The sequence below is a fragment of the Musa acuminata genome, chromosome BXJ1-4 (genome assembly GCF_036884655.1).
Source record: "Musa acuminata AAA Group cultivar baxijiao chromosome BXJ1-4, Cavendish_Baxijiao_AAA, whole genome shotgun sequence".
NCBI lineage: Eukaryota > Viridiplantae > Streptophyta > Magnoliopsida > Zingiberales > Musaceae > Musa > Musa acuminata.
Window position 1 is genome coordinate 7,190,204 of NC_088330.1, and position 16,005 is coordinate 7,206,208.

The following is a 16,005-nucleotide window of genomic DNA, read 5'->3' on the forward strand; positions in this document are numbered from 1 at the left end:
GTTGGCTAATCTTATAAAAGGCCAAGCCAACCATCTCCACACAACCAAGACGACCAACTTCACGGCTGCTCGTCTAACTTACCCTTCTCTTGTCGTGACTCTCTCCTCCGCTTCCTCGAGGTAATCCATCCCCCGCTTCTTATTCTCATTCCTGTTCTTCATATTCTTGTGCTGCATGCGTAGCAGATAGAAGATAGAGCGAGAGAGAGAAGATGAGCCGGAAGGCTGGAGACTGGATATGCAGGTCATGCCAGTACGACAACTTCTGCTGGCGTGAGTCATGCCAACGATGCAAGAAGGCAAAGGTGGGCGGGGATGAAGGCGATCGCGGGAGCCCAAACGCGAGCTGGGACGTGAAGCCCGGCGACTGGCGCTGTGCATGCGGCGTCCACAACTACGCCAGCCGCCCCAGCTGCTTCAAGTGCGGTGCGTCCAAGGACGACGCTGCCTCCGCAGTCGCCCAGTCCTGGGGGTCCGCCAGCACCAGCCAATCTCAACCTGGATTGAAGTCCGGAGACTGGATTTGCACGAGGTCAGCTCGCGACCCAACTGCGCACCTCTTCATATGCGTACACGCACAGACACTGATAGCTCTTACGTATACGCGCACACACACGTACACACACTGGTGGAAGACATCCGACATATTTTCGACGCTTAAATCAGTAGATTTGGGAAGACAATCAAGGATTTTGAGGATTTACGAAGCCCTATACTAGCTAATGTACTTTGGGTAGGGTTCAAATAGTCATTGGGGATAAGGAGACGAGTCAATCGATGTGAAAATGGATGTGGGCGTGATAGGAATGTGATGTCTAAATACCTTCACAGCTGTGCTTTGCCTATTGATCGAGCTAGTCTTCGGAGAGCTTTCGAGAAGCTTTAGCAACTAATCGTCAGAAGTTTGTCAGGGTGTTCTCGGTATTCGAAGCAGTACTTTTGTCATGCGTATATGCGTGAAAAGTAGATGGGGAGGTGTAAAGATCGTCTCTTTTAGGAACAGATGAGGCTGGCTGTGTGTTGGCGTCGTCCTATGTAGCTAAATCTCCCTTTTTGTTATCGACTAATCAAGCAGGTCGGGCTGCAACAAGCACAACTACGCAAGCAGGATGGAATGCTTCCGGTGCAACACACCGAGGAATTATGGTGAGTTGGATTTGGTGAAGCGTTTGTATTTGCATCAGCCTACTATGTTGGTTTCCTACATTACTGGAGGGCTTTTCTTTTCAGGTTCGGGGTACTAATTCTAGAATGGAGAAAGAGATGATGATACCACTCGTTTCCGGAGGTCGAAGTTCATCTACTATCAAATCACCATTTTGTGCTGCTTTATCTTGTGCTGGTGAAAGTCACTGTTTACAAAAGAGAGATAATTATCTGCTCTCTCACCATTTCATCTTTGTAATAAGAGAATGGCTTTTCGTGCTATCCAAAATAGACTCTGGATTTCGTGTAAGTGATGGAATCTCCTTGTTTCGATACGTAGTGTTGATTACACACATATTATATATATATATATATATATATATATATATATATATATATATATATATATATATATATATATATATATATATATATATATATATGTTAGATAATTAATTTAACCGCTTAATCATTGGAATAATATTTTGGATTGGTCATATTATCAATGACACAGTGCATTGAACTAATTCCATTGCATTATCGTTGGAATAATAATTTAGGCTAATTCGATTATCTTGGTATCTGAAAAGCATCTTGGGCCGATTTGATCGCACTACGATCGAAATAACACTTTTGGTTATTTTAATTATGCTCTTGTTAGTGACTTTAGTCATTTCTGTTATCTTGTCATAAAAATAGTGACTTGAGATGTTTCGATCACGTTATCATTAGAATAATACCCGAAGGATTAATTAGTGCTATAGTAAATTTTAGTTGATTTTAAAATTTGATCAATAAATTTATATCGAAAATATGAATAAGGGTTATGAGTAAAGTAAATGAGTAAGTAATAACAAATCAAAATAAGAGAAGTAATGCAAATTGATTTATAGAAATTTTATTTTTTCAACCTATTTCCACTCTCAATTTCTCTTCCATCAAGATTATGGATTTTTACTAACGATTTTTTTAAATAAATAAAAATCAACCATTCTTGTTATAACTTTTCTTCTTTAAAGACTTAGGAGTGAACGTTTATACTCTCTTTTACAATAACTCAAATAATACTCAAAGAGAGTTATAATCTTTTTCAAACTTATAATTTGATACTCTATCAACTAAGAATGAATGAGATATTTATAATCCCCAAGAGGCTTAAAAAATAGAGCTAAAAAATTTAAATCATTAAATTTTGAGATACAAGCAGTACTACCATTGACACATTGTGGTACTATTACCATAACTTTTGATGTCAGCAATACTACTATCGTAATTTTTGAATTTTGAGTGATATTATCCTTACCTTAGATGGTACCACTATTGGTAGCACTAACAAGTATTATTTGTGCTTGTCGGTTAACTTAAGCGGTACCATCGCCCAAGCCTACATTAAGCCACTGGTTTAGCTTTTTAATAGGCCAAATTTGTCCTGTGTTCAAGCCTATTGACTTTCTCGATAAGTTGGCATGATTTTGGCCTAATACTAACTCAATTTGACCTAATAAAGATCTCGATCAAGACTTTAACAATCTAACCATATATCCGACATAATTATGAAGCTTTTAGCATGTTGTATGCCATTCCGATATGTCGGCTAATTTTTTGGCACTTCGTCCGATTCATTGACATATTATCCTTTCGGACTTTCCCACGACATCCGATCTTTTGATATAATACTCGATCCTTCCTGCACGATACCCGAACTTATAGCATGAAGTCCAATCTTCAGTAGTCGATCAGTTCTCTAGCTCGACGTTCACATGATACTTTTTCCATCATAATGTTCATTTTTTCTACTCCAATAATTTTCCCTTTAAATTTATGATCCAAGTATTTTCTACATCACTTATTTTAAAAGTAAATTAGTTCATAAACTCATCAATTAGTTTTATCATTAAAATTCGAGATTCAATAGCATCTTGGGTAATTTTGATCATGCTATCGTTGAAATAGCGCCGACCAATTCAGCTCATGTTATTGTTGAATTCAATAACGTTTTTTTAATCAATTTGATCACATCACATGATTTTGGTTACTTTGAGAGACGTTTTACGGTTGATTTTGATTATGTTATTGTAAAAATATATTTCTTGGCTAATTCAATTATAGAAGGTCAATTTTTTATGACTAATTTTGATTACATTATTTTAGAAGGATGGTTTATTGATTTGATCGGATGTTTCATGATAAAATTTGGTTGTGATAGTGTTAAGAGTTTCTTTTTAAGTTATTTGATTATGTTGGTATCCAAAACATAATCAGTTTAGCCATGTTATTGCTGCTTGATTATGTCAAACTATCACTTTTGCCTATCAAAAGGTAATAGGATGCAACTATAACCCCCCATGCTACTGCTTAGCCCTAACGATAGCTCTTGTACACAAGTAGTTTATGACATTCTCTTGTTGGGCCCTCCTTCTAGCATTTAATTATTTGACGTAATTCTGTTAAATTCTTATACACAAGTATTTAATTCTTATGAAATTCTATTAAAGTAGAATTTAATTATTTGATGTAAAAGAATATCTAAATTCAACTTTAGTTCGAGTCTGAGTATATCACAAATTTAAACTTCATCGAGAATGGAAACTTGACAAAGTGCTTTGATACTTCAATCAGAAATTTTTTTTTGAGGATTCAATCAAAGTATTTAATATAAGTATTGAGAAAATTCAGCTCTCCAAAAAGGTACTTGAGTTATATTTTTATACTGAGGTCTAAAATCATTGTATTTAATATCACTATTAAATATCTAAAATAATTATATGATCATGAAATATGATGATGAGATTTGAACCACATGTTATCAAAACACTGAATCTTTGTTTTGGCATACATGCACATAGCAATCGTATGAACTTTTTCTCTTTCGTATAATATTGCGAAGAAAAAGGATGTCATTTTTTTTCCTACAATAATAGGATAACGAGAATATTATGTAATTATTAGATAATGAGACCTTTCCTCTTTGTACAATTTTGTCTTCCACAATAACCATAAATTATATGCATAACAAAGTTCAAGTGTTTTTGCAGGAAATTCACCACCATAAAAATGACAATTAAATTTCTCTCCCTCAATTACATACCATTAAAAAGCTACGATGGAGAAATGATGTGATATTTTTTTAGTGGAGAAGTCACGTTAATTATTCTATCCTCACAAGAATATGACACTATTTTTTTTCTGTAATTATAAAATAGCTAAGTAATTTCCTTCTACCCTCCGATTGGATTTGAATATTACCGCTCTTATTATTATTATGCGGCAACACGTCGTCCCCAATGAAGAATGCGAGTTGGCGTCTGCAGCAGTGGCGGTCACTTGTCCACCATCCGCCTTCGAGACATCGCGGGCGCCGGACGCCACCATGAGGCCCTCGATCTTTTCCGCCACGCCCTCCGCCACTCCGAACCCTTCGTCTCTATCTCCTCCATCCTTCCCTCTGCCATCCTCTCCGCCGCGGCCCTCTCCCTCTCTCCCGCCGCCGCCCAGCTCCACTCCCTCGCCCTCAAGTCTGGCCTCCTCCCCGCCGATCCCTTCGTCCTTACCGCCCTCCTGTCCGCCTACTCCCGCCTCCGCCTCCTCCCCCTCGCCTGTCGCCTCTTCGACGAGGTCCCCTCCTCTGCTGCTCCCACCTCCGCCTTCAACGCCCTCATCTCCGGCCACGCCCTCGCTCCCGTCTCGTCCCCTGCCGTCCTTGCGCTCTTCTGCCGCATGCGACGTGAGGCGGTTCCTTTTGATGACGTCACCCTCCTCGCTCTCCTCCCAGCCGCCCCGCCGGCCGCCATCCCGCCACTCCACGGCGTTGCCTTCCGGGCTGCCCTAGCCTCCGTATCTTCTGTGTCCAACTGCCTGCTCTCTTGTTACTCGAGAGTCGGCGCTGTCGATTTTGCCCGGCAACTGTTCGACGAAATGCCCGACCATCGAAAGGACCTTATTTCTTGGAACGCCATGATCTCGTGTTACGCCCAGAACGGCCTCGCTCATCAAGTATTGGATCTCTTTGATACGATGGAGCACTCGGCCTCTGTTGAGCCAGATGCTGTCACACTCATTGGCGTGCTCACCTCTTGCGCATATCTCGGCGCCCGCTCCATTGGAAGGAAAATAGAGAACTACATTAGCCAAAAACCATACTTTGATTCGAATACCCACTTAAAAAATGCACTTATAAGCCTGCATGTTAGGTGTGGAGATTTGGCTCGAGCACGTAAGATTTTTGATGAAATGCCTCAGAGGACCATAGTTTCCTGGACAGCAATGATTGCTGGATATGGGATGCACGGGCATGGTGAAGAAGCATTGCGGCTCTTTGATAAGATGATAGAGGTTGGGATCAGGCCTGATGGAATTGCAATGGTCAGTGTCTTGTCGGCATGTAGCCATGGGGGGATGGCTGACAAGGGAATGTGGTATTTCTCTTCAATGAAGACAGCATATGGGGTTGTGCCAAGTCGAGAGCACTATGCTTGTGTGGTGGATCTTTTGGGCCGTGCTGGCCAGCTTAAGGAGGCTTGGGAATTGATTGAGTCAATGCCAGTGGAGCCTGATGGTCCCATTTGGGGTGCATTGTTGGGTGCATGCAAAATCCATAAAAACGTTGAGTTGGCAGAACTGGCTTTTGAGCATGTCATTGAGCTTGAGCCGACAAATGTTGGTTACTATGTCTTGTTGTCGAACATATACTCTGATGCTGGAAGGTTGGATGGTGTGGCAAGGGTGCGAGCTATAATGAGACAGAGAGGGCTAAAGAAGGGCCCTGGTTGTAGTTATGTTGATCACAAGGGGAAAGTTCATTTATTCATGGCTGATGATCATTCTCATCCACAGGCAAAGAATATTTATGAGATGGTCCTTCGATTGGAGGCTATGGTGAAGAATGATAGTGAGATATATGGGAATAAAAGGAAGGAGAATCTGCCACTGACAGGTTTTCATAGTGAAAAGTTAGCAATTGCTTTTGGGCTTTTGAATACTGAGGCTGGGGCAGAAATTGTGGTGATTAAGAACTTGAGGGTATGCGAGGATTGCCATCAGTTTATGAAGATGGTTTCTCAGGTAGTTAATAGGAAATTTGTTGTGAGGGATGCGAGTCGCTTCCATCATTTTGAAGGAGGAGCATGTTCTTGTAAAGATTATTGGTGAAGTTTGTTACTCATTATCAAAAGTGCTAGAATGAATTTGGACGGCAGCTTCATCTCAGCCTAATGGTCATTCAGCAACCAATGCATACTCATTAATCTAGGAAAGGCTGAACGAATCTGCAGAGATATTTAAACTAAGATTTTCAGCATTTTGATCCTTGAGTTGCTGGAGAAGATGTGAATAATAAGTTAGATGAGAAATCAGGGGAGTTTTGAAGGGAAACTGATGGTGCTGATCGCTACAACAGTAACAGGGATGCTTATTCACCTAAACAGTACATTTTTATTGATTGAATTGATGAACTATTTTGGTTCATGGTTCTTTAGTATTGATATCCTCGTGGGAGCGCAAGGACAGTAAAATTGGATATACACCCGGTAAATCCTGCCGCTTTTATGGATGAAATATAATAGTATAACCGTCGGTACTCCTACAAAAGCAGAATAATTGTACACCTCCAAGAAGAGCAGTGACATCCATAGCATTGATCCTGGGTATATTTTTTACATAAAGAACTCAGATGAAAATAAAGATGTTTCAGTCTGCTTAATTTGGTGTGCCATTGTAACTATGCTTGCGTAGTTGTTGGTAGGTGCAGATGCTGCTATTCACTTTAGTTTGTACAAATTCTTCTGCTGCTGCAGTTCTTTATATGAAGGAATGATAATTGAGATTGCCATGGAAGAGAACACTCGGTTTCAGATATTCTACCTGTTTCCAGGTTCCATTGCTCCTACAGATGAGATTGTGGTCTGCTCACATGAAGTTGGGGCAAAGGTTCTTGTGGAAGCCTGTGTTAAGTGTTCCTCACACAGTGGTGGATGTGCAGAAACTTGATGTTGTTTTCCTGGTTAATCACACAAGGTGTTTGTATACCTTCTGTTGACTTGTTCATGCATCCTATATCACCAATTATGGTTGGAGTATTTGTGAGTAAAGGATTTATAATCTCCCAGATTCTACAGGCATTCGTTTCTTGTTCGGTAAACTTCAGCTCTTGTCCTCAATGCCTCTATACTAAGGTAAAGTTGAATAGTTTCTTGATGTTTATAACAATAATTTCATAATGTTCATGCAAAGGATATTATTCTATAGTACTAAATGCTTCTCCAGGTCAATCCTTGGTAATTTTGGGAAGATGGTGGTGAGATAATCTTTAAAGATTATTTAACCTACTTTGAGTTACCTTCCACTTCAAGATGGTTTCCTTCTGTGTTGACAACTAAAAGTGACAATTAGTTTGATCTGACATGTTGTCTTTTTACATTACTAAACAAAATCTGATTAGAAATTTCTGAACATGAAACTGTTCAATATTCTGCAGAACTCAGTGGCTTTTTATATTTGTTATGCAGGAGATAGATTCCCTGCTAGAGCACATTTATACCAAATATGTCTCTGAGGTGTTACCTCATCAAGTGTTTGGGATGAGAAATGTGGATTTATTACTATATTATTATAACCTCACAGATTCTGCTGCCTGATATGGAAATCTGTCGTGGTGGATTTTAAGCTATGTTACAGAGGTAGACATGGAAACTTTGTTAGTAATCTAGAACATGACACTTGACCTGATCTATGTTCCATTTCATGGCTGCTGGTCTGGGGTAGTAGTGGGAGAGAAGTCCTGGAGATCTTTTCTATGTCAAACTTTGAACAGTGGTACAGCACTCAGTGGTCCTCCTCTTTGTAGACCTTTCTTATGTCAAACTTGGAGCAGTGTTGCAGTACTTAGTGGTCCTCTTCTGAAACTTCAAGAGATAATGCACATTGATTTGGAGTAGGAGCCTCTCTTAGCTCTGTGAATCGTCGGCACTCTCCGTGCGGTGGTTGCTGAGTATTGATTCAGCATCATGCTGTCTTCGTGTTCGGACCTACTCACATGACTTGCTCGAGGAGGAGGGCAGAGGCGCGCTGTTCCGGCAGTGAGCATGCCTGCTGCGCTGTGCCTGCCCATTTGGACCCTCTTCTCCAATCGAGTGGCTGCTGCTTCGAGATAATTTTGCTCTTTTCACTCCACTTGTCGCGCTGGAGATCTCATTATTCATTGCAAAGATTTGTTGATCGTCCTGTACGTTATTGATGTCCCTCCCTCTGCAGTTCATGCTGTGAACATTTGGTGGGCAGTCAATTGTACTCTGCAGACTTTGTGTGAGCGATGGGATTTCGTTGGAGGAACGTGGTTGATTCAACGTCTCCCACAAGCATTAGCCACTTCATGTTCTACAGGAGAATCTATTCGGCCCACACCTCAGCATGCATTTGGAGCTGAGCCTTCACTTCAATTTTCCAGCTTTGGATCCGACGGCTGTGATTTCAGGAATTATGGATAAACACGTGTCAAATGTGCTTCGTGGACATCAGTGCATGGTAGACTTGAGACAGTGGACAAGTCTATACCTTACTTCGGAGACGTCACTCTCGCCTGCCCCCCCTCCACACTTCACCTCCCACTACTCGACGCCACCACCTCTCGCCTGCCTACTCCGCTGGCTCCGCAACGGCAGCCAGTTGGAAATCTCGATGGATACTGTCCCACCAGTCGCTGTAGTTTTAGTTCCCATTCGATTTTTAAATGGCTTGACATCTGGAGAATCCATTTTTGTCTTTGCATGACACATTCCTTTTTCTAACTCATCACGTATTGCAAAAGAAGGAGAATACATTGAGATATAAACTAAAATAAAGCAAGAAACTCACTGCTTTCTCAAGCTTAAATACAAAAAAAAGAGCTTCCTTCTCTCTTCCCACTCTCCCCTCCACACAATTTTGCTGAACAAAATATCCCATAATTAAAAGAACAAAAATAGTAAAAAACAAGTCGATCCCCTCACTCCAAATGAGTAAGAACAAAACAAGAACCGAGAGACAGAACAGTCCAACGTCAGGAGAAATCCTCGGCGTCCAAGTCGCCGAACTCCATGTCCCACAATCTCGGCCATGGCCAGTAGGACTCCGTTAGAGATAACAGCGATGGTTCAGCGTCGAGACCGAAGTCGTCGATTCCCCCGTCGCCGACGTCATCTAACGGTGGCCAGTCGTCATCCCCGTAGCGGAGCACTGACGTGGGGGACGAATGTAACCCGGCGGCGGCCGTCGCTTTCGGTTTGGCGGGGAAGTTGGTCACCGCCTTGGAGCCCTTCAGCTTCACGGCGGCCATGTCGTACACCGTCGCGGCCTCCTCGGCTGTGTCGAAGGTCCCCAGCCACACTCGCTTCCGTTGGTGCGGGTCGCGGATCTCGGCCGCCCACCGACCCCACGGCCGTCGCCGCACCCCGCGGAACCTCCTCCCTTCGCTCGCATCTCTAACCACTGGCGCCTCCTCCCCCTTCGCCTTCGATGCCACCAGCGCCACAGACCTCCGCCGCCGGGCCGCGGCGCCGACCTCGATCCCTATCTCGTGCACGTGCCGCTTCACCCGCCGACGGACGCCGTCGCGGTCATCGTCGCTAGACGAGGAATCAGTAGCGTCGGCATCAACGAAATAGACCCGGACGACCCTCCTTCGGCTTCCAGATCCCTCAACGGCGGTTCTCTTCGCTGGGATCGTCTTCCTCGTCACGACAACATGCTCGGACAACTTCACCTCGACCTGGCAAGCAACGTCGGCCGGATCCATCGCGGTTGAACTCTCTCTCTCTCTCTCTCTCTCTCTCTCTCTCTCTCTCTCTCACACACACACACACACACACACACAAAATAACTACCGGTCGCGGATCATTCAATAAAGAATGGGCAAAGCTACAGACTCCGAAGCCGAAAGCTTCAACCAAAAACAGGTACCTCTGTTCTCGTATTCTCTTCCCCCTTCTCCACTTCTCTAATGCAAAAGCCCCTAAACCCTTCGCAGATAAAGACCAAATGGGATAACTGTGGTAGGGGTTTGGCTCGCCGAAACACGGTAAATGGAGAAGAGAGAGAAGAGCGTGAAAGATGAGTCCCGGAGGTGACAGAAACGAGGAAAAAGGCGAAGACGGGGGCGAAGGTATAGTTGTTGAGCACTTGCGGTTCTTTCTCAATATCACAATTCTACCCTTTCTACAGCTGGCGCACTGCCAACTTTCAAGTCATCGCCCAAATCCGTCACTCACGCCATGGCACAGATGACATATCGGCCGCCGGAGTTCGGGATCTGCGATTACTCATAGCTGTGGGGTCCGTCCGCAACGGGATGAGCGTGAGTTGACACTTGGTCAAACCCTTCATCATCCCTCTCAACAATGCGCACGTGAACGACACGTGGGGGAGAGAAGAGGGGAGTGGTCAAAATACTTATAGTCCCTCTTGAAAGGAGTCAATCCTATTGACTTTTGGCAAATAATGGCTCGGCGCGGAAATTAATTTGGTACTTATTTGGTCTGGTGTTAGGTTGTACCGACAGCCAAAAATAATTAGGATCGTCTTGGATCTGAAAGTACGGTAGCCCAAGGGGCACGTACTGATGGCTCCATGATGTATGACCATGGTTGGCGAGAGTCGGCATGGCCTGTGGACTGTGGAGACCTGTTTGACATGGGGAAGGAGACAAGTCATATCAATACATGGTTGCTGGTTCCCAGTTACAAGGAGACTGGTCCATCTTATAAATTAGATTTCAATATGAAACCAGCAGAAGTCCAGTGGCTGCCAACCTCAAAGGACCAAGCACAAAATTATACAACGGCTTGACATTGATCCTTTTGCATGCTTAATAATTTCATTTTCCCATTTGTTGCTGTGCAAGCTTTCTCTGAGCTTGCGTCCTCCAGGTTTATAAACCCTCGGAGTGCGCATGAGTGCATTTGCTGCCACTCTGAAACATCCATGTTCTTAAAATTGGGTGGTGGCGACAGTGTCGTGGATGAATGGCCAACAGAAATAAAGGAAGCCTCTGAAGAAGACAAAGAGCATCTCTGCATACATATGGCAAGACGGGTATATTAATTATGGGCCTCACGAGATTCCTTTTGACATTTAGGTGATGAGAACTATGTTGAATGGTACCTGAGTTTGCCGTATGCCGTCAATTTTTGTTCGGCCTCGTCATAGGCTGGCATTCTTGAATCCTATTGTGATGCACATATCTGAATCTTCCAAATAGGGCTGACATTGTTCTGCGGCACACACGGCATGCAGCTCATTCCACAACATTTAGCATTTAGAATATTGAAAACAAATTTGATGTCTCTACCTTTATGATTGCTTCCCACACAAAGAAGCAGTAATGTCAACCCTCCATCCCCTCAGCGTAAAGATCCAAATTCATATAAAGATCGTATTCATAGTTTGCATTCAGAAAGATAATCTGAATGCATCGCAGAAGGCCACAATATTCGTCATAGAAGTTGCAGCATTCAACCATGTTTGGGTAGAAGGAACTCAAAAAGAGGAATTTTTGCATTAGAAATTAAAACCTATTCAAGCCAAGGATTGCAAACTTTAACCTTTATGTCGCCGTGAATGTACGAAAAGCCAAGAGAATCTGCAGAGAAAACCATTACATTGTGCCTAAACTGGATCCGGACTAACAAAAACTAGAAAATGGATCAAGGAAGAAAGGGAAAAGTTCAGAGAAGAGAACACATCCATTTGCAATAGCAGCAGAAAGATCGGATCTTTGGCTTTTGAAAGAAAAGTAAACGCGAGGATGGGAAAACAAAAGGCAAGAAGAAGATCAAATCACCGTCGCTGGTAGGAGCGGGAGCGGGAGCAGGGGCCTGAGCCTGGACGTTCGGCAGGACGATGTCCAAGCCGAGAAGCATAATGGCCACCAGACCGAGCGAAGCCCTGGGGATCGCTGCCATCCCTCCGCTTCAGGAAATCCGGATCAAAGAGCGTCCAACGACCCTGATCTCTCTCCCGTTCTTCTCTGGGTGAAGCAGAGAGGAGGAGGCGGAGGAGAGAGAGATACGGGGGAGGGCAACGGGATCCGAGGCGTTCCCTCCTCTGTTCTGATGCTTTCTTGGTCGATACCGAGACGGACATGCAGAGGGTCAAGAACATTTCGGGTCTTATAGCCGTTTCGGTCACAAAAAGAACGTGGAGCCCAGCCCGGCTTTGGGTCAAAAGGTCGCCATTCGTACGGCCCAGGTTCTGCCACGTCAAAACCGTGTCAGGGACAAGGCGAGGCGCTGCGATGGACACTGAACAAGCCTGCCTCTGGGAAATCCTTCCGGTTTATTGAGTTCAACATCTCTTCATGTTTGCAGTTCGTCTAGTAAACAACAGATTTGATCACCGTTAATCATGATTATTGATAGTTAACTTAAGCTAAAAAGTAAGATTTCTTATTACCCAAGTCTTTTTTTCATTTAATTTTCTCACTTAATACCTAATCAAAGAAAGCCAAGGTTTAACCAGCAATTGGCAACCGTTACATGTAACTGTTACAATTCGACGCAGGTGTTAGTTTGACTAAGGCTCCTATTAACAAGGAACAAAATTAGAACTTTGATTCTAAACCTCCGTCTAAATGGAACCCCGTGCGAGGTTTGTGTGTCTCCAAAACAGAGCCGCCAGGTGTTTAGGCAAGACCGTATCCCAACAACAGCACGATTCTTCTCCTCCCTAATTACCCAAATTGCCCTCCCTCCCTTCCTGACTCCGCCATTTGAGGCCCTCTCTATTCTTCTCCTCTGCTTCTCTTTCCATCGGCCCCGACCGGATTGTTCACACATCTCTCCGTCCACGTCTCTTGTCGATTCATTTGTGGCATCTGGGGACGAACGACATCCCAGGATCGGTGGCCTCGCTTGCAATTCGTACGGCTTCCCGAGCATCTGGTATGGCGAGACCGATCGAGTTCTATCAACTTTTTATGTTGCATGAAGTTGACATGGGTGTAAATTTTGCATTTTGTGGATTAGAGTTTGCAGGATTTTTCATTCTTTTTTCCTTCTCTAAGATAAAAATGTCATGGGATTGGGATTGCTTCTTATTTTTTCTATAGGAAGAAGCCGAAGAACATGCAATTTCTCTGTTTTATGTTTTCCTTAATTCGATACCCAAATATTCTCCTTATATATAACGAGTTCTAATGTTTGTTATTGATGGTCTGAAGACATTTCATCAAGTCAATTCTCCAGATTTTGTTTGCTTTTCTTTTCTGTTCGTTTGGTGTTCTCTCTTTTTTCGTTTGCTGTGTTTTCTCGAACCAGTCATATATAGCTAATTGATGTGTATTTATTTATATATATATACTTACGGCATTGTCATTTGATCAGCTAGCCAGAGATTCCAGTAGAGTTGCATTGGGGAGGAAAATAATCCTCCATCCCCAACTTGGGATTGGAGATGGAGCAATTCCGGCAGATTGGTGAAGTTCTGGGAAGCATCGAGGCCCTGATGATGTTCCGAGACGAGATACGAGTCAACCGGCACCAGTGTTGCTTGCTGGTGGACGCTTTCGATCTCGCCTTCGTGAGCGTGGCAGAGGAGATGAGAAACCATCTGAGGTTCGACGAGAAGCTCATCAAGTGGAAAGCCCTTGAGCACCCTCTCAGGGAGCTCCACCGGATCTTCCGAGAAGGGGAGCAATATCTCAAGCAGTGCTTGGAGCCCAGTGATTGGTGGGGAAAAGCCATAGCCCTCACTCACAACACTGACTGCGTCGAGTTCCACCTTCACGACTTGTTATGGTGTGTCCCCATCGTGATGGAGGCGATCGAGAATGTCGGGGAGATCACTGGAACCGACCAAGAAGACATTGGTAGGAAGAAGCTCGTTTTCTCGAAGAAGTACGAGAAGGAGTGGATGGAGCCTAAGCTCTTTCAGCTCAAGTTTGGTAAATCCTACTTGGCTTCTCAGGAACTACGCAACAAAATGGAAACAGCATGGAAGGAAGATCGATGGGTTCTCTCGGAAACGATAGCCGAGAAGAGAAGCCCAGGATCCAAGCCCCTGTCTAAGCAAGAGAACCGGCTTGCCGAGCTCCTGGTGTGCCCCAAAGGGAAGCTCTTCCCATGCTCAGCTCTTGTAGGATCGAATGACTACCAAGTCAGAAGAAGATTTGGGTCCGGAAACAACTACAAGGAAGTGCAATGGATGGGGGAGAGCTTTGCCGTGAAGCATGTCATCGGAGAGATTGAGCCACTGATGTCTGTGATTTCTCTCCTATCATCCGTCTCACACACAAACGTAGCGTATTACGTGTACTCGTTCGTCGATGAAGAGAAGAAGGAGTGCTTTCTGCTGATGGAGCTAATGACCAAGGATCTGTCCAGCTACATCAAAGAAATTTCCTCCACCAGAAGAAAGGTGTTATTCCCTTTGCTGGTGGCAGTAGACATAATGCTTCAGATTGCAAGAGGAATGGAGTATCTCCATTCCAAGAACATATACCATGGCGACTTGAACCCTTCAAACATATTGGTTAAGACGAGGAATTCTTCACCAGATGGATACTTGCATGTGAAAGTTACTGGATGCGGGCTTTCACCAATGAAGAACTCCAAGCCTTGGGCAAACCAGGCAGCTGCCACAAACCCATGTATCTGGTATGCTCCAGAAGTCCTACTAGAGCAGGAGCGGTCAGGGGAGAGCAGTGGTGGCTCAAAGTGCACGGAGAAGGCAGATGTCTACAGCTTTGCAATGATATGCTTCGAGCTGCTGACAGGGAAAATTCCCTTTGAAGACGACCATCTTCAAGGAGATAAGATGAGCAAGAACATAAGAGCGGGTGTGAGGCCTTTGTTCGCATGTCAATCCCCCAAGTATCTGACCACCCTAACAAAAAGATGTTGGCAGACCGATCCGTCCCAGCGGCCCAGCTTCTCTTCCATTTGTAGAGTGCTCAGGTACATCAAGCGATTCTTGGTTATGAACCCAGATCATAGCCAACCTGATGCACCAATGCCACCGGCGGATTACTATGACCTTGAAATTAGTCTGTGCAAGAGGTTCACAAACTGGGGAAGGAAAGATGTTCCCCGGGTCTCAGAAATCCCCTTTCAAATGTACGCTTATCGAGTTGCAGAAAGGGAGAAGACTAGCACCAACATCAAGGACAAGTGTTCGGATTCAGGGAGTGAAGGAGCCTCGGTTTGCAGCGATGAAAACGCATTCATTATAACTCTCCCAGATGATGTGGTTTCTACCTCTGTGGGTTCTGTGAAGTCATTCTCTCCCACGATTTCTGACACTAACAACAAGACCTCCTCCACGGTGAAGGCTAGTGGGAAGAGCAATAAGCAATTAGGTAACTTGTGGTTTCATGCAGTGCTCGTTTGGATTTCAATTTGGCTCTCAAATTTCTTGGTATCCTTGATGTTGTTTCAAGCAGTAATCTAATTCCTATTCTCCAATCGTCTCTACAGGGAAGCTTCAAAAATCAAGAACCATTATACCAACACACCTGACCGGACGCACTGCAAGAACCAACGCTGAAAACCGGCTGCAGCTGCAACCAGTTATGATGAGCCCAAGAAGACGGAAGGCATCGGGGCATGCCTCAGATTCAGAACTAACATATATCTGAAGACCCTCATCCTGTCATGATCAAGAGACCCCTTCCCCACAGAGACCCAACACGAGGTAGTTGAGACCCTCATACTGTCATGATCGAAGATCGACCTTCTTCCATACAGTTTCTCTTGTTTCACATTCATTGTTGTATTGTTGAGTCGGAAATGATTGTAGCGGCTTTTCTGTAAACAGATTCTCTTGTTTTTTTTTTTCTTTTTATTAATTTCCCGGGTTTCTTTCTTCCACAATGTACCTACACAAAATGAAATG

At 43.9% G+C, this 16,005-nt stretch overlaps 4 protein-coding genes across 5 annotated transcripts; 3 read left to right on the forward strand and 1 right to left on the reverse strand.

Moving 5' to 3' along the window:
- On the forward strand, window positions 1-1,442 carry LOC135672380 (RNA-binding protein involved in heterochromatin assembly dri1-like). Of its 2 annotated transcripts, none has more exons than XM_065180849.1 (4): window positions 1-120; window positions 187-532; window positions 1,073-1,146; window positions 1,231-1,442. In XM_065180849.1, exons 2-4 carry the CDS (start codon window positions 213-215, stop codon window positions 1,242-1,244), a joined length of 408 nt encoding a protein of 135 aa, XP_065036921.1. In that variant the 5' UTR covers window positions 1-120; window positions 187-212; the 3' UTR covers window positions 1,245-1,442. The 2 variants fall into 2 exon arrangements, with proteins under 2 accessions (XP_065036921.1, XP_065036923.1); XM_065180851.1 differs by having other exon boundaries at window positions 1,076-1,146; window positions 1,231-1,440.
- A 2,982-nt stretch (window positions 1,443-4,424) lies between these two features.
- LOC135644541 (putative pentatricopeptide repeat-containing protein At3g11460, mitochondrial) lies at window positions 4,425-6,434 on the forward strand. The gene has a single exon (XM_065162204.1). It carries the CDS (start codon window positions 4,438-4,440, stop codon window positions 6,292-6,294), a length of 1,857 nt encoding a protein of 618 aa, XP_065018276.1. The 5' UTR covers window positions 4,425-4,437; the 3' UTR covers window positions 6,295-6,434.
- A 2,538-nt stretch (window positions 6,435-8,972) lies between these two features.
- Window positions 8,973-10,217, reverse strand: LOC135672381 (pathogenesis-related genes transcriptional activator PTI6-like). Its single transcript, XM_065180852.1, has one exon. It carries the CDS (start codon window positions 9,911-9,913, stop codon window positions 9,179-9,181), a length of 735 nt encoding a protein of 244 aa, XP_065036924.1. The 5' UTR covers window positions 9,914-10,217; the 3' UTR covers window positions 8,973-9,178.
- A 2,674-nt stretch (window positions 10,218-12,891) lies between these two features.
- On the forward strand, window positions 12,892-15,927 carry LOC135672382 (uncharacterized). The gene is made up of 3 exons (XM_065180853.1): window positions 12,892-13,055; window positions 13,497-15,469; window positions 15,588-15,927. The coding sequence occupies exons 2-3, from the start codon at window positions 13,567-13,569 to the stop codon at window positions 15,746-15,748; spliced, it is 2,064 nt and encodes a 687-aa protein (XP_065036925.1). The 5' UTR covers window positions 12,892-13,055; window positions 13,497-13,566; the 3' UTR covers window positions 15,749-15,927.
- Window positions 15,928-16,005: the final 78 nt, after the last annotated feature.

Excerpts from the sequence above, each read along its gene's own strand:
- LOC135672380 (XM_065180849.1), top strand. The coding sequence starts at position 213 with ATGAGCCGGAAGGCTGGAGACTGGATATGCAGGTCATGCCAGTACGAC. Across the intron at positions 533-1,072 it reads GGAGACTGGATTTGCACGAG|CAGGTCGGGCTGCAACAAGC; the intron begins GTCAGCTCGCGA and ends CGACTAATCAAG.
- LOC135644541 (XM_065162204.1), top strand. The coding sequence starts at position 4,438 with ATGCGAGTTGGCGTCTGCAGCAGTGGCGGTCACTTGTCCACCATCCGC.
- LOC135672381 (XM_065180852.1), bottom strand. The coding sequence starts at position 9,913 with ATGGATCCGGCCGACGTTGCTTGCCAGGTCGAGGTGAAGTTGTCCGAG.
- LOC135672382 (XM_065180853.1), top strand. The coding sequence starts at position 13,567 with ATGGAGCAATTCCGGCAGATTGGTGAAGTTCTGGGAAGCATCGAGGCC. Across the intron at positions 15,470-15,587 it reads GAAGAGCAATAAGCAATTAG|GGAAGCTTCAAAAATCAAGA; the intron begins GTAACTTGTGGT and ends TCGTCTCTACAG.